The 23762-nt window shown below is 39.2% G+C and overlaps 1 protein-coding gene across 1 annotated transcript in view; it reads left to right on the forward strand.

Annotated features, from left to right (window-relative positions):
• The window catches only part of mbc (dedicator of cytokinesis protein myoblast city), a 966604-nt gene that overhangs the window by 901438 nt on the left and 41404 nt on the right, over positions 1–23762 (forward strand). Inside the window, exon 38 of the mRNA XM_090373417.1 lies at positions 9893–10136. Within this exon, the coding sequence (XP_090229543.1) occupies positions 9893–10136 (244 nt within the window). The remainder of the gene's footprint in view (positions 1–9892; positions 10137–23762) is intronic.

A 23762-nucleotide genomic window follows, 5' to 3' on the forward strand; every position in this document is an offset into this window, starting at 1 on the left:
TGTTGTGCAAAGAGGTCCCAGTTTTCTTTAGCAATCGTGAATCTATGTTGCAATTGTCTGATGATTGGTACTGTTATTAGTTCTTGTAATCCTGTAGGTGATTACCTGGTGGTCAGAGGTCGTCCATGAGTTTTCCACCTTCCAGCCAGGGCAGTTCGCAGCCATGTTCGTTGTGGCAAGGGAAATGTTGATAGTTGCCTCCCAGAGTGTGTTTCAGAACATCGGGAGGTGGTGCGGCTTGTTTAACACAGTGAATCCCGATCCGGCTAGGAAGTCTTCCAGGAGTTGTCCCTTATGGGTCCCCCTCCTGTCCTGCGTTGTGCTATGCCACATGAATGAACGACAGTTGATGTCTGCTCGAACTAGGATTTTTTGGTTTGGGAGTGCATCAAGCACGTGCTGAAGGTAGTTATAAGGTATAAGGTAAGTTCGTGTCAAACGGCACCTGGGATTTCTCCCAACGCCGCGTGTGTTTTGCTGTATTGAGGACAGTACACTGTCAAGCCAGAGACTTGAAAGTGTGTGGGCCGTGTCTGTGTAGTGTGATATGTTGTGCCCATTGTTTGACTGGCTTATTGGCCGCCAAGCCCCAAGTGGGGCCTGATGTTGCCCATACCCTGCCATGCAGAGGCTAGCCAGGTGTATCCAATATCACAGCAAATTGCTCTTGCAGGTCCTGCAACCTAGTTTCCTGGGATTTCAGTGGCTAGGACCTAAAAAAAATGCATTTGACATTAGTGCTTATTGGGATTGCTGTTAGGAAATCACTGGTTGGGGTTGAACGCTAAAGAGATGTGTTAAAGGCCTAATAGGTCGGGCAAAATTTTGATGTTATTAAATTTAGACGTGAGGCTATACGCTAGATAAAAGTTAATAGTGTTTGTTGTCTTAGAGATTTAGACTGGTGGAATTTAGATGTTGATTAGAATTTGGCGGCATTGTTAAGGGTGTACCTTGGTCGATTTAGTGAGAGAGGGGGGGGAGACTGAAGAGTGGGGGGAAAACAGATAGAAGAATAGGGATGATAGAGTAGGCATCCCCAAAGAGGTCAGTGGAGACGAGCCCCACCAGGCGAAGTATGGGGGGGTAGGCAGGGAGGAGAGGAGACAGAGATCCGTCTCCCCCCCACTGCCTGGGGATGGTGTTTTAAAGGGAACCAGGTTAGAGTACCCAGTTCAGATCGCCAATGGTGTGTTGGCAGCAAAGCCGCAGAATGTTTTCCGTCAGTGTCATGTCCAAGCAGTGTCGAATCCGGTATGAAGGTCAAGCCGCCCATCCCGCTCCGGGGGTGGGATATGTTAGCTGGCAGTGGGGAACCCACCAGGCGAGGGGGGTGGGAGAGACATACATTTATTTCATTCATAATCTGCATTCTCACTCTACTTGCATTCTTTTTTTTTTTTTTTTTATATTATTATTAGTTCTTGTAATCCTGTAGGTGATTACCTGACACACACACACACACACACATATATATATATATGTGTGTGTAATTTTTTTTTTTCCCCACTCAACTCATTCATATTTTTCTCACACACCAGGAGGGGATGCAATGATGTGTAGTGTAGTAAATTTAAGTACTAATTAAAACAAGTTAGTGTGTACTCAACTGTAGCATTTATGGTTTGTGTTTTTTTTTTTTTTTTTTTCTCACATGCTTACACTTTTATTCATTCTTCTAGATCTCATCTCATTTATTCAACTCTTACTTTCTGCAGTGCGCTCTCTGGGCACCTCAACTTACTGTTATTCTTCAGTTGTGGTGCAGGCCTAGCCGCAAGGTTTTTTTTTTTTGCAGGCCAGGAGAGAATGCAGTGATAGTGTTTATGTGGTTAGTAAATGTTTGTTAGTACAGTATATGTAAAGTAATGTAAGTTATTTTTAACTTTGTATTCTTTCGGCCAATTACATTTGCTCTTCCACTCATTCCCATTCACTCTCTCTTTCCCTCATGCTAGGTCACTCTTTCTTTCACCAAAACTGCCATTTATTCCCTTTTACCATAATTCCTAGTTCACTCAGTGCCCACCCTATTCATTCTATCTTTTATTTTCATTCTTCTTTCATTCTACATTGGATCCCCTTGCCACTAGCTATTGATATTTTTCAGTTAATCCGCTTCCCTGGCTGCCTGTACATCTCCCTCCCCTGCATGGTTACTTATTTGGTGTTGGGCCCCAGATTCCTACACATGGCAGGGTAATCCTGGGGAGTTTTGTTATATCAGGTTTCTGTCAGGATGCAGAATACTGCTGTCCTAACAGTTTTTAAGTCATCGTCTAGGCGTGGTGGGAAACTTGGGCAATTTTACTATTGATTATTGTCTAATTGCTGGGGGCTGAATTGCCATTCTTTGGATTGCTCTGCGCATTTCAAATACTTTCTGTGTGAAAGATGTAAAAGCTTTATAATTTTGCTCTTCTATGATGAACAGATGTTCTTCTCCCCTGGGAAGGGGACCAATCTGTGCTATTAGCTCTGTTCTGGGGATGTCATATATTATACATTCATATAGAATGTGTGCCCAGGCTTCACTTTCACTACAGGTGCAGTTTGGGTCATCGGTCAAGCCTAAGGAGGTTAGTTTTACCTTTAGGGAGCCGTGACCTGTTAATATAAATGTTGTAAAAAGTCTAGGGGCATACCACTTAGGTATGCTCTTTAAAAAGGGCATACTCCCAAAAATTCTGTGGGTATTCTCCCAGAAGGGCATACCCCCAGAAATTCTGTGCTTATATTATAGATTTAAAAAGAAATTCTTTTTAAATCTATAATATAAGCCTCTTTTGGCTACTTCCAGGTAAAGTGGGAGAGTTCCGGCCAGCAACTGTAATGCAGGTGTGCTTACTGTGCGACATGCTCTGGTAATAGTGAGTAGTATTGTCCTTTGTATTGATTCTAATTTATTCCTATTTCTTACTATGGCCGAGCGGATGAACCACGCACCGACTCCATAGGTGATAACAGGTAGGAACATTGCATGGTATATGACCGTCAGGGTCTTTCTTTTGAGCCCCCAGTCTGCTCGACTGATCCTGGCAATCATACCTGGATAATTTCTCACTTTCTTTGCCAAGTAGATCAAATGGGGGTAAAAAGTTAGTTTTGAATCAAAGACCACTCCAAGATATTTTAGTTCTGTTACCATTTTTATAGTGGTTGTGTTAATTTTGATTTGTGGACGTCTGCTTATGTCCAAATTGCCTTTTAGAAGTATTTGTTTGGTTTTTTCAGGCGATATTTTGAACATGTGCATTTGTGCCCACTCCTGCAGCTGCAAGAGCGCGTCGTTTGCTTTTTGCTCTACAACCATTTGTGAGTTACCTTTTACAAGGAAAATCATGTCATCTGCAAAAGCCAGGCTTTCCACGGGGCCCAGATCCAGGGCCAGAAATTCGTCCAGAACAATGTTCCAAAAGAAAGGGCCAAGGATTGAACCCTATGGGCAGCCTTTATTCACAGGGCGTGTGAATTCCTGGAGCCGTGTGCTTTTTGAGACACTTCTGTCTGTAAGGTAGCTGTTTATTACCTTATAGAGGTTTTGTGGAGCATTTGCCTGGTAAAGTCTCCTAAGAACACTAGGCCACCAGAGTGTGTCAAATGCCCCAGCAAAGTCAATGGAGATTGCCAGCATATATTTGTCCTCTGTGTTTTAAACTGTTGTCAGTAGGTGGTGCATGGCATCCTCCGTAGAATTGCCCTGCTTAAAACCGTACTGATTGTTGGAATGCAAACCTGCTTCTGTGTAATATTGAGCTAATCTGCTATATATTAGTCTTTCATATATTTTCCCTAGTACAGGGAGTAGGGCTATTGGTCTATATGATTCGGGATCAGTAGGGAGTTTTTCAGGGTTTTTGAGAATTAATCTTAACACAGCTTGTTTCCATATTTTTGGGAATATACCTTCTGTCATACAGTTATTATATAGTGCTATTAATTTATCTGGTGCTATTTCTGCTAATTTTTTGATAATCTCAACCTCTAAGAGGTCAAAACCTGGGCATTTATTGTTTTTGGTTATAGATAGTGCTATTTCTAAGTCTTGTATGGTGAACAGAGGTTCAATATTGGCATTGTCATATCCAGTGTTTTCTTTTATAATGTTTAGCTGGGTGGGGGAATGATTTCCAGTTTCAGTCTGAATGATACTGTCTTGGATGCTATTTACAGAATCCACCCAACACAGGGTTGGGGTTCCATCTGGTTTGAGCTGAAGGTAGTTAATTGCATATGTTATTTCCTGGCTTGGCCTGCAGTACAGGGAAACCACAAAGAAGCTGCAATAGGAGATATTATGTGGGCACAAGCCGCCCAGGGAGTAGAGAGTTAAGTCAATTTAGTAGCTGTTAAGATAAGAATTTCGGAGCAGTATTGCTGCCCGAGGGGTATCTTCATCCGTTTGTATGAGCTTGTAGGCCAGCGGGTATCCCCTGACAATTTTCACATGTGCATATGGTTCTTGTAGGAGGAGGATGTCGGCTGCCTCCTCATTGGCCTTTACCTGGAGCTGGTCAGCCACCCCTCTGGCCCACTGTGCATTATGTTGAAAGATTTTAATCTCAGTGATGTTGTATTTTTTAGCTCGTATCGCCATAATCTCTTCTTTCTTGGTATATTCCTTTTGCCCTTAAGTATGAGGGGCATTTTGAGTCTCTGACAGTTTGCACAGACGGGTTCTTTATTTTTATTTGGGCAGTCTTACTCGTGCCCTCTCTCAGAGCTGTGGCTGCAGATTACTGCCTGTTGCGCAGGTATGGGTGGTGTGGCCAAACCTACAATACCCAAAACACTTAGGCATGACCACGTATTCCCCGAATCGATGGCAGATCCACTCAAAGTAGATTCTCGATTGAGTCTTCAGCACGTTCCAGGCAGCCAGGGCGAATTCCACCACCCAGTTGGAAGCATTTGCTTTCCTAGACTTTGTTACGTATCTAGGCTTAATGAGGTTTCGTGATTCTTGATTTGTAGGGTTTCTCTGAGATTCTTTTGGTAGATCTCCTCCATCAACTCCTGCGGATTTGTATTCTTGTTCAGATCGAAGATAATAGCCGTTGGCCTTCTTCTTCTGTGTGGCTCAGCAGTTAGGCCTAAGGTATTCAATTTCGGGTTTTTCATTATTCCTTGTATTTCCTCTTGTGCTTCAGTTTCAATGGCGATTCCTGTGCTTCGCATTTTCCATATGGATTTAGTTCTTGTCGTTCTAAAGTTATCTCTCATAGTGTCCATGACCTTATTCTTGATTTCCTCACTAGTTTCTGCTTCCCCTTCCTTGGGTCTAAGAATGATCAGGTTTGGCGGTTTGAAGAGTGTTTTCTTCTTTTCTTGTGCTGGAATTTGTTCAGCAGGTGCATTTGCAGGAGTCAGTGTGGCAAAGTAAGAGAGCGCTGTTGATCTTTGTTTCTCTCTCTCTCTTTTCTAAGCAGGCTTCTAATTTAGCCATTGCATTTTCCCTTGCATGCTGCTCGGCCATTTATTCGAGTTTAGACCATATGGACACAATGTCCCCTCCCACTGATGCTGTGATTCTATTGTTATTATCCTTCATGATGTCTTCTAGTTTGGTGCGCAGTACCAATACCTGATTTACAATATCCCCTTTTGGAATACTACTGTACAGTGAAAACAGCAGGTCTGTAGGTCAGTTTGATGCTGAACAGTCCATTGGCAAATATTTGGGCTGACTGTCACAGGTCACGTGGGAAGGGGGGGAAGACTCCCAAGTGCAAAATGCCCCTAGAGAAATGGGAAACTTCGCTCAAAGGGTTTTTGGGGTCCGGGAACAAGATAGTGGTATTTACTTTCCAAACAGATGTGCAGGAGAAAAGTTGGCTCAACCCCATGGAATGTCTATGAAGGAGGGAGGGGAAACACCAAAAGCATGATCCAGGTATTGATATCACATTGGTCTTGTTTAATGGAGGGGATCTCCCTCTTTAAAGCAGTATAATTCCTTTCCGCTACCTGGATCGCTATTTACAGAAATCGCTATTTACAGCCCGTAAATTGCTCAATTTTCCCGGAGTGGTGCACAGTACCAAGGTAAAACATATTAAAAATTTATAAAAGAGCCATATTATTGTTTCTTAGTTGCTAAGTGACAAGTATAATTGTCATACAATATCAATTCAGTTCTTATATAAGTCCTAAGAGTACAATTAAGCAAGTAATGCCTCTCACGAGGTAAAAACCAATATGGCACCCAAGATGGCGTCGCTATTGTTGTGGCAACATGTTTGTTCGATATCGCAACAAGAAGGAATAGATGATTAGAATAGTACAAAAATATACATGGTCATTATTATGGTAATTTCCTATAACTAAACACTGCAAAGTTTCTAGTCTTTTCACCAGTTGTGCTTTGCCCTGCGGAGTCCACAGGGGACAAAACTATTTCTTGGGACGCTAAAGTCCAAGATTTCATATGCACATATACGTATGGTGACCAATACATGATGTACTGAGATAGTCATAGACGATCTCAGTCCATAATTTCTTGGCTTTGAACTTTTTTGGCAGGAATAGTTAAAAGTATTTCATTAATTGCCGACTGAAGTTTATCTTTTAATATCTCATTATTGTCAAGCAATTTCTTATATTGGAAAGAATTTGCAGAATGCTGATGTTCTGTTTCATTTTGGACTTCGAAGGTTGAATTCTGTTCATCATTTTCTGAAGGAGAAATACATTTTATTAAGAGAAGTATAATTTTCACTATAGTGTCTTTACTCAGTCTGGGAGAGAGCAAAGGGTGGAGATAAGAAATAAAGAAGAAAGCAAAGAGTGGGGATAAGAAGTAAAGAAGAGAGCAAAGAGTGCAGATAAGGAATTCTTCACATATATAAATGTAAAGAAGAGAAGGACAAATCAGATCGGTCCCATATGTAATTGTGTGGGATAGTATTAGATACCACAACTTTTGTTGCAGATGAACTCAACAGTTACTTTGCATCCATATTTACAGAAGAAAAACCCATTATGTCAATTATCACATATGGGAATGAAGTGGAAAAATATGTAATTAATGATACTGAAATTTAACATGATTATTTAATGAAAAGACTTTTGTAGCTACAGGGGAGTAAGGCTCCTGGGGTTGATGACATATACCCTATAATCTTAAGGGAGGCGGCAAGAGAGTATTGAACCATTAAGGCTAATAATGAGAGCATCACTGGGCTCGGAGCGATTCCATTGGATTGGAAAACTGCCAATGTATCCCCAATACATAAAGGCAGTTCTCAGAGTGAAATCGGAAATTACCGACCAGCCAGTCTAATTTCAGTAGTAGGGAAAATCATGAAGGTAATGATCAAGGGTGGAATTCAGGATCATTTAGATAGAAATAGAATTCTTAAGGATACACAGCATGGTTTTGTGATGGGAAAATCATGTTTAATGAAACTGGTTAGCTATTTTTACAGGATCACTCAATGAGCTGGAGTTAGGGAATAATTTCAACGTTCTGTATTTAGATTTCAGCAAAGCATTTGACTCAGTCCCACACGAGCGGTTGGAACAGGTTGGAATCACAGGGAAAATCCTTAGATGGATAGTAGGATGGCATCAGGCAGAGGGTTGAGATAAATGGTTATTCCTCTGATTGGGTTAATGTAAGAAGTGGGGTTCCTTTACATCATCTGCATTAAATATGCAGATGATGTAAAGATCGGTAGAGTAGTTAATGATCACTGCCAAGCAGAGCTTCTTCAGAGTGACCTAGATAGACTTCAGGGATGGTCAGAAAAGTGGCAGCTATGATTTAATTCAGCAAAATGCAAGGTCTTACACCTGGAGAAGAGCAACCCCAAAATAACTTTTACATTTAATGGAGTTGAACTAAAGTGTAGTGGAAGAAAGGAACTTGGGAGTTGCGATGCAGTCAGACATCTAGTTCTCCGAGCATTGTGAACAGGTTGCAAGGAAGGTCCATGGTGTCTTATTGATGATATATCGAACATTTGCTAGTAAAGATAATGACATCATAATCCCATTATATAAGACTATTGTTACACCACACTTGGAATACTGTGTTCAGGTATGGAGACCACACCTAAAGAAAGATATTGTTCTTCTTGAAAGGGTCCAGAGATGGGTAGCTCACCTGATGAGATTGGAAAAAGGGCGACCATATGAGGAATGACTTCGAATATGTGGGTTTCACAGCTTGGAATCTAGGCACCATAGAGGAGACTTGATTGCGGTATTAAGTCTCTGATCAGAAAAAGTAAAGTGAATGAGCACGTAATTTTCAGTTATAAATGATTCTAGAACTAGGGGCCATAAATTAAAGTTACGGGGAGGAGAAGTTTACACTGGATTGCAGGAAGTTTTATTTTAACCAGCGAGTTATAAATTACTGGAATAAGTTACCTACATCGGTGGTCGAGGCTGACAGTCTGAAGAAATTCAAAGGTTGGCTGGATAGTTTAGTTACCTATGGGAGGAGGGAAATGCATATGTTGTCTATTTGATTTTCTTTCTTTTTTTATTAATTATTTTACTCCTTTTTTTTTTTTTTTTTGCTGGTGCAACCAGCAAAAAAAAATTATTACTAATTAATAATTAGTAATAATTAATAATTAGTAATGTTACTAATTACTAATTAATATTAATTATTACTAATACTAAATAATTTCCAATCATATTGTGTCCAACTTTGCAACTGAAGAACCTGTGATAAATGTGTATGGCATTTCAATACTGTATCCAATTCTGTAGCTATTTCAGAATTTTGATTGCCAAGGGTTTCATCATAAATTTTATGTTAGCATCTGCAGTTAAAAGATTTGTTTCTTTGCGGCGTAGCGCGTCTAATGCTAACTTTATAGACATTAATGAAGATATAGCCACAGATAATAAATTAAATTTATCCTCACAAAAATAAATGCTTGAATCTAAATCAATTAAAGCTTTCTGCACACAACCCCAGGGACTCACATCTGGTGAGTATGGGCTTGGCACACCCATTGTCATCTGGATATTATCATTCTTCTCTTTCTTGGTGATTCCTTTCTACTTCTCTCTCTCTCTCTCTCTCTCTCTCTCTCTCTCTCTCTCTCTCTCTCTCTCTCTCTCTCTCTCTCTCTCTCTCAGGGTAACTTGGGGAATTATTTTTTTTTTTTTTTTGGCTGGTGCAGCATAAGCCTCAGGCTTCCTTGTGCCATATAGCTAATAATAATAATAATCTAAACTTAAAAAGCTTTCAAGCATGGACAATAAACTGTTCCAATGAACTTTGGAATCCAATGCATGACAATTTACTTGCTAAATTCTGCTGCAGTATACTTTTGTAAATATTTATAATTTTTGGTTGGTGGTTATATAATTACCTTTATATGATTAAATCATAAACAATTATTTTTTAAATTAGTACCGAGAAACTGGTATTTTTGTATCAATCCAGTATTTGAATAATAGAAAAAAATTACTGGGATCCCGGTGTTGTAAGCCCTACTCCTTTGTGATGTGATTACACACTAGCTTATATCTGCCATAGGCTTCTGTGTCAAATGTTAATTTATATGCATCCCACACATTTTTATTCTCTACCACACACCTCATAAGTTCATCTGACATCCATTTAGGTCTGAATCTTGAACAGTATTTCCTAGTTGGTATGAAAAGCCTAGTCACAAATTCCATCTGTGATTAGGGAGGAAGCTTATGATACTAACATCTTAATAGCTAATTAGTTCAGTGTGTCTAACTGTAATATAAGACCATTTATTCTTCTGAAATGACTTTCTTTGGATTTTTTTTTTTTTTTAACCATTCTTTTCAAATTTTTTTTTTTTTTTAAATCAAAGATTACACCTTTTTTGGATATATCCACAAACATTAAATTTAGATGAAAATTTTATATCCACTCTTTATGTATTCTCTTTAGCATTCCTTCTACACCCACCAAAATGTCACCAGGCAATAGAGCTCACTCTGTATGGGTAAAACCATCCTCTCCTGCTTCTAATAAAAGTGCAAATAAAAAGAATCGTGACAGTGGAACTCTTACGTTACGTAGAAGTTCAGGAACTTCGCTTATTTCTCATCCGGAGAATCAGTCCCAGTCACAATGGTATGACATATTGCCACCAAATAAGTCAGAAGGACCTGTTATTGAACTTAATGAGCAGGTATGAGACTTATTTTTCAATAAATTATTATTTCAATTTTCCTGATATGTAAAAAATTAAAAGCTGCCAGATGATATTACTTTGCTAATGAAATATAGCATATATATTTTTCCTACTATGATAGCATTTCATTTGAATTTTTTAATTACAAACATATCAGTCTCATTTTGTGGAGACGCTTCTCAACAAGTTGCCTCAGCATTACACTATAATGAAAAGCAACTCTCCAAGGAAGTATATTGTTATTTACTTAAAGTGTATGCCCCAGTTTCACATACTGCTCTTATCCTAAATTCATTTGAATTTTTTAACTACTATATAAATGAAGTGAGGATATTATTTTTTCATGCAAAAATTTAGTTATTTTTGTACCACCTGGCACCTTACATATTGTGAGCATACTTAATAACTGGGTTGTTCAAGTCTTTGCATACATAGTTACCCACCAATGAGACCCCTAATAGTATTGAAACTGCTGTCTCTGGGTAACAGCATATGATTTAAATAAATAGCACTATACTTTCTTTTGTTGGAGCTGTGTTTTTTATTTAGAGTAGGGCAGTACTGAGGCAACTCATCAGTCTCATATTGTGGGCACACACAGAATATGAGATTGATGCATTGAGTACCAGACCTATTTTGCCTATTAGCAATAGGCAAAATAGGTCTGGAGGCCTCATTTCAAGAAGGATGTAGAGCTGCTGGAACGAGTACAGAGAAGGGCAACAAGATTAGTGAATGGAACAAAGGGTTGCTCTTACGAAGAAAGGCTTAAGTTTTGCAAATTACAGTGTCTGGAGACTAGGCACCGGCGAGGTGGCCTGATAGAGGTGTATAAAGCCTTGAATGGTATGAGCATGCTCAGTGCTGATGGGATACTTCCTCTTGCTCAGAATAATCACCTGAGAGGGCATAAATTAAAATTGAGGAAAGACAGATGTAGGATATATGTGCGGAAATTTGCCTTTAGCCAGCAGGTAGTTGGTTGATGGAACAGACTTCCATCCCTTGTTGTGGAGGTTGATAGCCTAAATAAATTTAAGGCTCAGCTGGACAGGTATTTCGAACGAACGGAGGGGTGAAGTGGAAGGTTTTTTTTTTTTTTTTTTTGGCTGATGCTGCATAAGCTTGCTTTCTTGCATCATATGCCTCTACTAATGCTAATTACAAAACGAGGCACTTTCTTTAAATTCACTTGAAGATATCAACTAACAATAAATTCATCATCATCATACCTACCATCTTTTAGAAATCTGAATCCAAAATTTAACATAGCTCCATCTTTCAACCAGAAAGCACCAGAATAGCAGTTTGGAGCATTTCTCTTACATTAATAACAAATGATTACTGTGGTTCATAAAACACAGTAAGAAAATTATATTATTTCTATTATATACAATCTTAAAATAGTTTGGTCCAACCAATTGAGAAAAACTCTGATACACTAAAATAACATGTAGACTAATATTAGTCTAGATCAGGGTTTCTCAACCGGAGTTCCGCAAGATGTCACTAGGAGTTCCGCAAGAGATCGTAATTAAAAAAATATAATAATAAACATAATTTTTTGAACTTTGCGCACTGCGTGTCGCAGTGATGGACAGTGACCAAGCAGCCCCATTAGCAATTTCTTTAGAGGTTTTCCAGCTTCCTATGGCAGTGAGCAGTAGGACCATTGTTCATTTGGTATAGTCCATTCTCAGATTTTGATGCAAGGTAGGGGAGTCCGTTGATAATTGATGAACTGTATTGCATGGAAGGGGGTTAGGCTGATAATGTCAGCTTCTCTGTCCCGAATTACCTCCCCCAACTGCTGTTGTTGGAAACATTGAAAGGGTCCCTCCGTAGCCAGGTGGGCAGGAGCAGCAGCAGTGCGTAGCACACGCTTCTTGATTCGACTGGGGTTCGAGCCCGTGACCACCAAATATGGAGGATGCAGAAAGGTCAGGAAATGACCACTGCATATCCCCTGAGCAATATGGCCTTAGTTGCTAATGCTCCAAATAACAAACAAACGTTGAAAAATGTGGATTGTATAGGTTAGAAGTGAATTGTATTGTGAAGTTTTTGTAATTTTCTCATTTATTTTATATTTCATTTTATATTTTATTAAGAGTTTGTGTTTTACAAACATGTCTGATGGTCCAATGTGGCGATTTTTGAAGACACGTGTCAGATGGAAGAGGAGGATTCCAGGCCTAGGCCCACGGACAGTTCTCATGAGGTTAGTGACGAAGAATTACAATCTTCTGAGTCACTGCACTAGTGCAACAAGGGACACAAAAAAGTCTGTCTTTACAATGAAAGCTATTAATCAACAGGTTTTACATCAGCTGGTAATCAAAGTTGTCCTAGTGACATCTTGCGGAACTCCGGTTGAGAAACCCTGATCTAGACTTATATTAGTCTACATGTTATTTTAGTGTATCAGAGTTGCAGACACTTTCAAATTCAACCCTAATTCTCGGCTTTTGTTCAACAGTGACCTGTACTTGTTAAGTAATTCTGCCGGTCTCCTACTCTTAATATTATTAGTGCCAACGTGTACAACTATATCACCTTTTGTGCCCTTAAAAGATGATATTCGCTTTACAACGTCATCAACCTTTGCCCCTGGCAGACATACCCTGGTCCTGTTCCACCTATCTTTTTTACAAAGCATGTTCCCCGTTTCCCTGACAATAGAGTCACCAACAACTACTAGTTCCTTCGGGACCAGCGCATTCTGCCTTGGGGGTTGCCTCTGTGTCACGCGATGCCCAAGTGCAAGCTCTGGCTTTGATGTGGGCAGCTGAGAGCTTGATGGGCCCCTCAATTTAGTTTCTTCGAGGGCATCCACCCTGTCCTTCAAGCTCTCATATAGGCCCACAAGAATGCCGAGTTGTTGCCTGATATCGATACACTCCTTGCATCGCGCACACACAAAGACATCCCCCCTTGGGAGTATCATGTCCCGTACCCGATTGCTCTGCAAACATCAAGCAAACAGTGCATTTTATAAGGCTGTGAGTCAGAGGACAACTGCCCCCCTCAGTTCTGCTCTGAGCCACAGCACTTCCATTAGCTTGAGCCTTTTGCTTTGCTGCTCTGGTCTGAGTCATGATTCTATTAATTTATTAATTAATTATAATTAATTATGTTAAATATAATTATTTATATTACGTTTGTAATCTAAGTCATTATATGTATTTATTTAAACATACAATTTAACGCTAACGAAGTTCAACTAACGCTATCTAGTACGGTATATAACTATCGTATCACAAAGGCGGGAAAATTACAAACGGTAGCGGAGTTGAAACACGTGGAAACCCTTACCGATACTTTTATACTTTTATTTAGGTATCTATTAAATAAATAAATAAAATAAATAAATAGTTTATAATAGTATGAAACCGTGTTATACGAGCCTAAGAACCAGTACAAAAGTGAGAGGTTACATTCCAAAATTTAACAAAAATACACCATTTTTTTTATAACAATCGGAAACTTGATTTTTGTTAAAAATGAACAAACATCTTACAGACTGTGATGCGTATAATATATGTCAGAAACGAAAAATTCATTTAATTTTCTTCCTCTTTATGGCTGCTAAGCACAATCAAATGAGAACATTTTCTCTGTTTCAAAATATCTTCAGTTTCTGAACTTTCTTCTGCAGCATCTAGATTTCATATATCCTCTGTTTTCTTTAAAAAATCAGTAAATCTTTAAAAAAAAAATTGTAATTTGCATTATCCAATAGTTATAAAACTTTGAAATCTAGATTTTTACCCTTTAAATAGTTTTTCACAGCTGCCACAAAACAATTTAGAAACCATTCTTTAAATAAATTGGCAGTTCCCAAGCTTTTTTATTTGCTTTCCAATACGCTGGTCATCATCATTATCAGCCATTTTCAATCCACTGCAGGATGAAGGCCTCTCCAGCAACTTTCCAGTTCCTTCTGTTTTGAGCACTGGCCATCCATTTACTACTCAAAAACTCATGAATTTCATCTATCCATCTCCGCCTTTGTCTTCCAGGTTTTCTTCTAGCTCCTCTTGGGTACCATTCTGTTATTTTCTTAGTCCATCTGTCATCATGTCTTCGAGCTATGTGTCCTGCCCAAGACCATTTTAGTTCTTTAGTTTTGATAAGAATGTCCTTTACTTGAGATTGCTGCCTAATCCATGTGTTTCTCTTCTTATCTAACAGTCTAATTCCCAATATAATTCATTCCATTCTTCGCTGTGTAGTTCTCAGCTTCTCTTCCATTCTTTTGGTGAGTACCCAAGTTTCACTTCCTTAAGTCATGGTGGGGAGTATACGTTGGTTCATTATTTTACATTTCAGACAAACTGGGATATTGCTCTTCAGTATGTGACTATATTTCCTGAATGCTATCCATCCAAAATTTATTCTTCTCTTGACTTCCAGCCATTTATCATTATTACAGCTAATAACTTGTCCCAGATAAGTATATGACTCCACCTTTTCAATTACTGCTCCTCCAATCATTATTTCCCTTTCTGTGGCATACTTGTTCATCATTACTTTTGTTTTAGCCATATTCATCTTTAGTCCAAAATCCTTATTAACTGTGCATAACTGATTAAGGTTTTCCTCTAATTCTTTGGGATTGTGGCTTATGACCACGCCGACCGGGCTAGCCGAGCGGGTAAAGTACCTGCCCGGCAACCCAAAGGTCGCGGGTTCGATTCCCGCCTCGGGCTTGGATCAAAGTACTGCAAAAACCTTGGGAGGTGCAATATGGCCACAGAAGCCGATGCGCCAACAACTACCAAATCAAAATCAAATCAAGCTTATGACCACGATGTCATCTGCAAATCGTAAATGGTTTAGGTACTCTCCATTCACATTGACTACTTTCTGCGACCAGTCTATTCTTCTGAAAGCTTCCTCAAGGGCAGCAGTAAACAGCTTCGGAGATATTGTGTCTCCTTGTCGAACTCATTTCTCGATTTTAAATTTCCTACTGCCTTTGTCTAGTCTAATAAAGGAGGTAGCACTCTCATATATTTTATTCAAAATCATAATATGTGGGGTATCTATGCCTTGTTTTTCCAGTGCCCGAAACATTGCCTTATGCCGTATGGAGTCAAATGCCTTTTCATAATCCACAAATGCCAGGCATAATGGTGTTTTATATTCATTTGCTTTCTCCATTAGCTGTGATATTACATGAAGGTGATCCATAGTTGAGAATCCTGTCCTAAAGCCAGCTTGCTCTTTTGGTTGATTCTCATCAAGTATTCTTTCTAATCTGTTAGTAATGACCCTTGTGAACAACTTGTAGATGTGGGATAACAAGCTAATTGGTCTATAATTTCCAATTTCTGATTTATCTCCTTTCTTATGCAAAACTATGATTGCATTATTCCACTGCTTAGGCATCACACCTTTTCTAATGCACTTTGTGAAGAGCCTTGCTACCTCATCAGGAAGAATATCGGATATGTCGTATGTGTTGCTAATTTGCAATCCATCTTCCCCACTGCTGGCATCATTCCCTCACTCCTTGTATAATTCTCTTTAGAAGTCTTCTGCTATTTGAATTATTCCTTCTCTGCTGTTTATAAATACACCATCGCTATCCTTCAGTTTCAGTATCATTTGTCTTTCTGCATTACTGCTCTTGGCTGCTGATTTAAATCCTTTGTTTTCCCTTAATGCTTGTTCTACCTTTCTTGTGTTAAATCTTCTTATGTCCTCTCTGAGTCTTTTTCTAATGGTTTTGCATAACTCAGTATACTCAATTTTTTCCTTGTCAGTGTTTATCTTGCTCTTCATTTTTTGCCTTCGGTTCATCATAACAAGTGTTTCTTGACTAATTTTTTTCTTCTTTGGATTTCTTTTTCCCTATAGGTTTCTTGGGCTTTATCACTTTCAGAAAGTTGTAATATTCCTCGTCGACGTCTTGGTCCTGAGCAGTCTGCAGAAGCTCAAACTTGTTCTTAAGTTCCAGTTCATACTGCTTTTACTCCTCTTCTGTTTTCTCAAAGACCTTTGTATTATTTACTTGAGTCAGTTTTTTCCTTTCCTTTCCTACATCTATATCAAGTGTACATCTTACCATTCTGTGATCACTTCCAACATTTACATTATTCAGGACAGTAACATCATTCACAATATATCTTCTGTTAGTGAGGATGAAGTCGATTTCATTAGTTGTTAATTTATTTGGACTCTTCCATGTCCACTTTCTGTTCACCCTTTTCTTGAAAAAAAGTGTTCATTACTGACAATCCTTGAGATTCTGAAAATTCCACAAGTCTTTTGCCTCTTTCATTTCTTTCACCAATTCCAAAATTTCCTATAGTTCTCCTTTCTGCACTGTTTTGTCTTTTTCCAACCTTAGCATTGAAGTCCCCCATAATAATAGTGTAGTGGGTTTTCTGCTCATCTAGAAGACACTCAATTTCAGTGTACATTTCTTCAACCTCTTCATCATCGTGGCTCGATGTTGATGCATAAATCATTATAACCTTTAGCTTGTACCTCATAGATATTTTGAGTATTAGTCTAGACACCCTTGGTGATGTACTTTTGAATTCCAAAATGTTGCTTTTTAAATCTTTATGGACCAGAAACCCAACTCCGCCTTCACTCCTTTCACTGTTTCCATTGGTTTATAGTAGATTTCCACTTGATAAACTTATAAGTGATTCATTTCTTCTTCTTGTTTCAGCCAAACTGATGATATTCCAATTCACATTTTCTAATTCCTTTTCCAGCTCTAATATCCTGTCTTCACCGATGAGTGATCTTACGTTATAACAGGCCAAGTTCAGTTTCCGTGCATGGCAGCCTGATCGTACCCAGAGATTCTTAGCACCCTCTGCTTCCACTCTGATCCTCTCGCTGCCGTAAGAGGGGGAGTGAAAGCTGCTGGGGTCTGAGGGCCATTTGTTTTGTCGTGCTGTCATATGCTCGAGGGTTTGGTCTTTTCCTCTTCACGCTGACCAGGCGTCTTGAAGAGAACCAGTCTACAAGTTCGTTGCCACCTAAGTGACGTAACAGGGCTTACCATCGAGAAGGTGTGCATGAGTGGATTTTGTGGAAGCAGGCCAACCGGACTTCTCCTAAATCTTCTGTAATAGAGAGATATTGGATCCATCAGTGTTTTAGGCTGAGTGTCTGATAACACACAGGATACCTGTTCCCCTCTAAGCCCCATACGCTGGTAGCAAGTTGTTATTTACATCTTTCATTGCACAAGGATTAGAGGATCTATAAACTAGCATAGGTTTTTATCATGTAATCACCTGATCCATTACTGCACGTGAGTAGGCCTAATGACTCTAATGAGTAAAAGTGACTTCTTAATTGACAAATGCAAAAACACAGAGTTGTAATCAATGGATGCTGCTCTTCATGGACTAATGTTATTAGTGGAGTCCCGCAGGGTTCGGAGTTGGGCCCACTGTTGTTTTCTTAGAATGGGCCAGTAAATCAGATTGTGTTATAATGGGGGATTTTTACTTCCCGGATATTGATTGGTACTTGTGGATTGGTCAATCGCACACTAGCAAGACTTTTGTGGATTAATTGAATGATTGTTTTCTGTAGCAGCATGTTCGAGAGGCAAACAGATAGCGGTAATACTCTTGATCTAGTTATCAGCAGTGATTATTCGTGCATTAAGAATTTGCAGATAAAGGAACCACTAGGTGGCAGTGATCTCAGTGTACTAATTTGGGATTTACTTAAAGATATTTCCTATTAACATTAGAAAGACACAATATGGCACTAGCAGTCTATGTGTCGTTAAATTCCAACACAACAACAATTTAAAGATATAACTACCATCAGGGGTGAAGGGAAGGGTTTTTGCTTCCGTAAAGGTGGCTACAGTGGGACTGACTGATTATTATTATTATTATTTCTAGCCGTATAGTGCAAGGAAGACTGAGGCCAGCTAAATAAAAATTGCCGAATTACCCTGAGAGAGAGAGAGAGAGAGAGAGAGAGAGAAGTAGAAGAGAATCACCAAGAAAGAGAAGAATAATGATATCCAGGGTCCTGAGCTGGATATCATCATTCTTCTCTTTCTTTGGAAGCATTCAAGAAACTAATCATGGAAGCTACTAGGCTTTTGATTCGATTAAGAAATATTGTTCAAGATTTAGGCCTAAATGGAGGTCAGATGAACTAATGAGACTAGTGGCAGAAAAAAAATGCATGGGATACATGTAAATTATTAGGTGACTCAGAAACCTATGGCAGATATAAGCTAGTCTGTAATCAAGTCACAAAGGAGATTAGGCAAGCAAAGGCAGATTACGATAAATGTTCTTGGCAAAGGATGCTGAGAAAAACAGCAAGGACTTCTTTATTTATATAAACTATAAAAGGAAGAGGATGAATCAGATTGGTCCACTTGATATCAGTGGTTGGACTGTTGTGATCCTGCTCAGATAGCTGATAATCTGAATGAGTATTTTGCATCTACATTCACACATGAGGAGTTAATAAGAGAAGAAAATGCTGGACAGTTTATCAAACTGTAACAGGGTGCTTAATGATTTTGTAATAACTGAGGGCAAATTGAAGGAGTAATGTTGAAGTGAAACATAAGAAAGGCACCTGGAGTGGATGGGATCATTCCAGTTATATTAAAGGAGATGGCAGAGGAAGTAAGCAAACCCTTAGCCATAAGTATGAGAGCATCCTTGGACTCAGGGGAAGTCCACATGGACTGGAGATGTGCAAATTTATCTTCAATTCACAAAGGGGGGGTAGGGATCAAAGCATGTCACGAATAATTACAGACCTGTTAGTTTGACTTTTGTTCCAGGCAAAATAATGGAGTCACTGGTTAAAGAAGCATTGGAGGATCATCTAGACAAGACAGCAGTAATAATTCAGACAGAGCATGGGTTCGTTAAGGGAAAGTTTTGTCTGACAAATTTGATTGGATACTATTGTGGCTACAAAGGAACTAGATGCAAAAAATAATTTTGTTATCATATTCTTGAATTTCCGGAAAGCTTTTGATACTGTTGAACATGGAACAATACTGTACAAATTGAAGCAGTATGGTATTAAGGGTAAGTTGCTACAATGGGTACAAGGGTGGTTGAGTGTGAAAAGAGGGCAAAGTGAAGGTGATCAATGGCCACTGCTCTTTGCGGAATAACATTATTAGTGGGGAGCCCACTGTTGTTTTGTATATTTATCATTGATATTGAAAGTATATCAGGCTTAGTGTCGAAGTTTTCAGATGATACAAAGGTTGGCAGGATTGTTAATGACAATAATGGCAGTGTGCTACTGCAACAGTATCCAGAAAATTTGTGCAGATGGGCTGGGAAGTGGCAACTGAAGTTTAACATTGACAAATGCAAAGTACTGCAAATGGGTAGAAGTAACCCCAGAGGAATGTACCAACTGTGTGTTACTACAATTGGAGTAGTAGAAAATGAAAAATACCTAGTAGTGATTGTGCAGTCAGATATGAAGTTTTCTGAGCAATGAAGACAAGCTGCCAGAACAGGTCATGGGGTATTGTCAGCATTAGCATTAGTAGAGGCATATGATGCTAGAAAGCAAGCTTATGCAGCATCAGCCAAAAAAAAAAAAAAAAAACCCTCCCATTTCACCCCTCCATTCGTTCCAAATGCCTTTCCAGCTCAGCCTTAAATTTATTTAGGCTATCAACTTCCACAACAAAAGATTGAAGTCTGTTCCACCAATCAGCCACCCGCTGGCTAAAGGCAAATTTCCGCACATCTATTCTAAAACTGTCTTTCCTCAATTGGAATCTATGCCCCCTCAGGTTCTTAATCTGAGGAAGAGGAAGAATCCCATCAACATTCAGCTTGATCAACCCATTCAAGGCCTTATACACCTCAGTCAGATCACCTCACAGGTGCCTACTCTCCAGGCACTGCAATTTGCAGAACTTAAGCCTTTCTTCCTCTCATCAATCTTGTTAGCCTTCTCTGTACTCGTTCTAGCCACTCTACATCCTTCCTAAAATGAGGCCTCCAGACTTGTACACAGCACTCTAAATGTGGCCTGACCATTGCCTTGTACAACAGGATAATCGCCTCCCTGTTAGCAAAGTTCCTATATATCATTGACAAGACTCCATGACCTGCCCTGGCTGCCCATCTGCACTGCTCAACAAACTTCATATTTGACTGCACAATTACCCTCAGGTCTTTTTCACTTTCAATTTCCCCGAGTGTAGTACCACATGGTACATTTCTCATGGGTTATTATTACCCATATGCAGTCCAATTTGATTCATTCCTTTCCTTCTAGAATTTACTTAAGTAAAAATCTCTTTGCTGTTTTTTTTGCATCCTTTGCCAAAGATTTCTCGTAATCTGCCTTCGCCTGCCTAACCCCCTTTGTGTCTTGATTAGAGACAAGCTTATATCTGCCATAGGCTTCTGTGTCACATTATAATTTATATGCATCCCATTCATTTTTTTTCTCTGCCACGAGGCTAATTAATTCATCAGACATCCACTTAGGCCTTAACCTTGAACAATATTTCTTAGTTGGATGAAAACCTAGTAACTTCCAAGATTAAGTCCCTGAAGGCTTCCTATTTAGAATTCAATGTTGGTAACAACATCAGTTCATCCCACTGTACAGAATTTAAAACTGTCTGAGACCCCTGTAGTCACCTTTATGAAAGCAAAAGCCCTTCCCTTTATTATTATTATTATCAGCCATATGGTGCAAGGAAGCCTGAGGCTTATGCTGCACCAGCCAAAGAAAAAAAAAAAAAAAATTCTGAATTACACTGAGAGAGAGAGAGAGAGAGAGAGAGAGGGGTAGAAGGAGAATCACCAAGAAAGAGAAGAATGATGATATCCAGCTCAGGACCCTGGGTGTGCCAAGCCCATACTCACCAGATATGAGCCCCTAGTATTTACATTTTTAAGTAATTCCCATATCAGTACATTGTGATCGCTGTCACCCAGTGGTTCCTTTATCTGCAAATTCTTAATGCATGAATAATCACTACTGATAATCAGATCAAGAGTGTTACTCCCTCTGGTTGCCTCTCGAATATGCTGCTGTAGAAAACAGTCATCCAATATATCCAAAAAAGTCTTGCTAGTGTGCGTGTGACCAAAGCACAAGTTCCAGTCAATATCTGGAAAGTTAAAATCTCCCATTATAAGACATTCTGATTTACTGGCCCACTCTATTTCTCTGCCCAATTGCTCATTATACTCATCAGATTCATTAGGCCTATAATCCACACCTACTCTCATTATTCCTTTCCCAGTGCTTATGTCACACCAAACAGACTCAGTATTGCATTGTCCAACAATATCAAGTGGATGCACTTCCTTATATTTTATGTGTTTCTTAAATAATAGCATAACCCCCTCCTCCATTCCTGTTCTGTCTATCCTTTCTGTACACATTGTACCCCCAAATTCCAATTCTGCACTTCTTATATCTGTTTGACACCACGTCTCTGATATTCAAACAGTATCTGCCTTTGATGTCTTGTCTAGCACTTCATGCTCATCAAATTTATTAACTATACTCCTAGCATTGGTGTACATGCAAGTATAACTGCACCTGTTTCTACTCTTAGTTATCCTAACACAGCCCATGCATTTATTTGTTCCACTATGACTCCCAATAGGCCTGGAAATCTCCATTGCTTTTAAATGCTGCTGCTCATTCTAATCGAAGCAGTGCAAGAATCACTTTTGAATCTGCCTGCGGCCACTGTTAACCTTTTAGTCTGTGTATTTCCCCAAGCTAGCAGTTTTCCAACCCACCTAACACTCCCTCTATAGCATCAGCAACTATTCTTGCACCCTTTCTATTTAAGTGTACCCCATCCCTGTAGAAGCAGTCTCTCCTGTCAACAAGCACAGACCATGCTGAAAAAAATTCTACCCCTTGAGCCTTGCACAATCTCTCCAGGGCTGAATTGATCGACAAGGCTCTCATATACTTCCTCCTATCATTTCTGTGCAGAATTGCAGACACTTTCACATTCAACTCTAACTTGCAACTTTTTTTTTTTCAACATTGACCTGTACTTGTTGAATAAATCTGCAGATCCCACTTGTAATGTCATTAGTTCCAACGTGTACAACAATGTCACCTTTTGTGCCTTTAAAAGATGATACCGCCTCTACAACGTCATTAATTTTTGCACCTGGCAGACATACTCTGGTCCTGTTCCACCAATCCATCTTGCATAATATATTCCCCATCTCCCTGATAATAAAGTCACCAACAATAAGAATGCTTTGGGATCTGTGCATTCTGCCTTGGGATTGCCTCTGTGTTGCCTGATGCACATTAGTCAGCTCTGCCGTTGAGCTGGGCAGCTGAGAGCTTGATGGGTCTTCAGATTAATTTAATCAAGGGCATCTACCCTACACCTCAAACTCTCATAGACGCCTGTTAAAAAGCTGAGTTGGCGTCTAATTTCTTGGCACTCCAGGCACCTAGCACACATACAAAGACATCCTCCTTGGCTAGATCATGTCCTGTTCCCAAAATGTCTGCAAACATTTCACATTTTGCACATTTTTTGAGACTGTGATGCATTGGAGAATCGCTCCCTTTGTTTCTCCCATGAGTCACAGCACTCTCGCTAGTCTGTGATCTTTGTTTCGCAGCTCTAATGTGGTCATGATTTCTGTTTAAATACAGTTTAATTAACAATGGAATTTAATGAGATTAATAAATATTTTTAATTAATTGATAATACTATACTAAGTTAACAGATTCCTAATACTGTGCTTTGTATTATGTTATACCTTACACTATCAGTTCGAGACATATATACATTGCACTATTTCTTATCGATTACATATGGCGGCTAGTTCAACAATATTGGTGCCAACACCAGGAGTCATAACTTCCAAAAATCTCTAGTTAAATTCAAAATAAGAAACTAACAAACGCTACTAAACCTATTTAATATCTTTCTAAAACACAATGTAGTATGTTAATTAATGAAAAATACAGTAAAACTATGAAATATACTTATCCCTTTACAGCAGTCAAAAATCCACCACCTGTTCTCTTCCACGACCAGAGCACCCTCTCTGTTTGTCAGTTTTGTTTGTCAATACAGGAATTTTGCTAGTAGGGAAAAGGAGGTGTTATCCTTTTGTATAAATCAGGTCAGGCCATCCCTTGAGTACTGCATACAGGTCTGGAGGGGGCCTCATTTTAGGAAGGATGTAGAGTTGCTTGAGCATGTACAGAGAAAGGCAACAAGATTGTTGAGAGGAACGAAGGGATGCTCTTACCAAGAAAGGCTTAAGTTCTGCAAATTGCAGCAGCTGGAGACTAGACACCTATGAGGTGATCTGATTGAGGTGTATAAGGCCTTGAATGGGTTAAGCATGCTCAATTCTGATGGGATTCTTTCTCTTTCTCAGATTACGAACCTGAGGGGGCATAAATTCAAGTTGAGGAAAGACAGTTGTAAAATATATGTGCTGAAATTTGCCTTTAGCCAGCAGGTGGTTAATTGCTGGAACAAACTTCCATCTGTTCTTGTGGAAGTTGATAGCTTTAATAAATTCAAGGAGGAACTGGACAAACGTTTAGAGGGAAAGGTTGTGTGAAATAGTTTTTTTTTTTTTTTTTTTTTTTGCCGATGATACGTAAGCTCAT

The sequence above is a fragment of the Mastigoproctus giganteus genome, chromosome 5 (genome assembly GCF_048544385.1).
Source record: "Mastigoproctus giganteus isolate SK-2022 chromosome 5, ASM4854438v1, whole genome shotgun sequence".
In the NCBI taxonomy this organism is placed as follows: Eukaryota; Metazoa; Arthropoda; class Arachnida; order Uropygi; family Thelyphonidae; genus Mastigoproctus; species Mastigoproctus giganteus.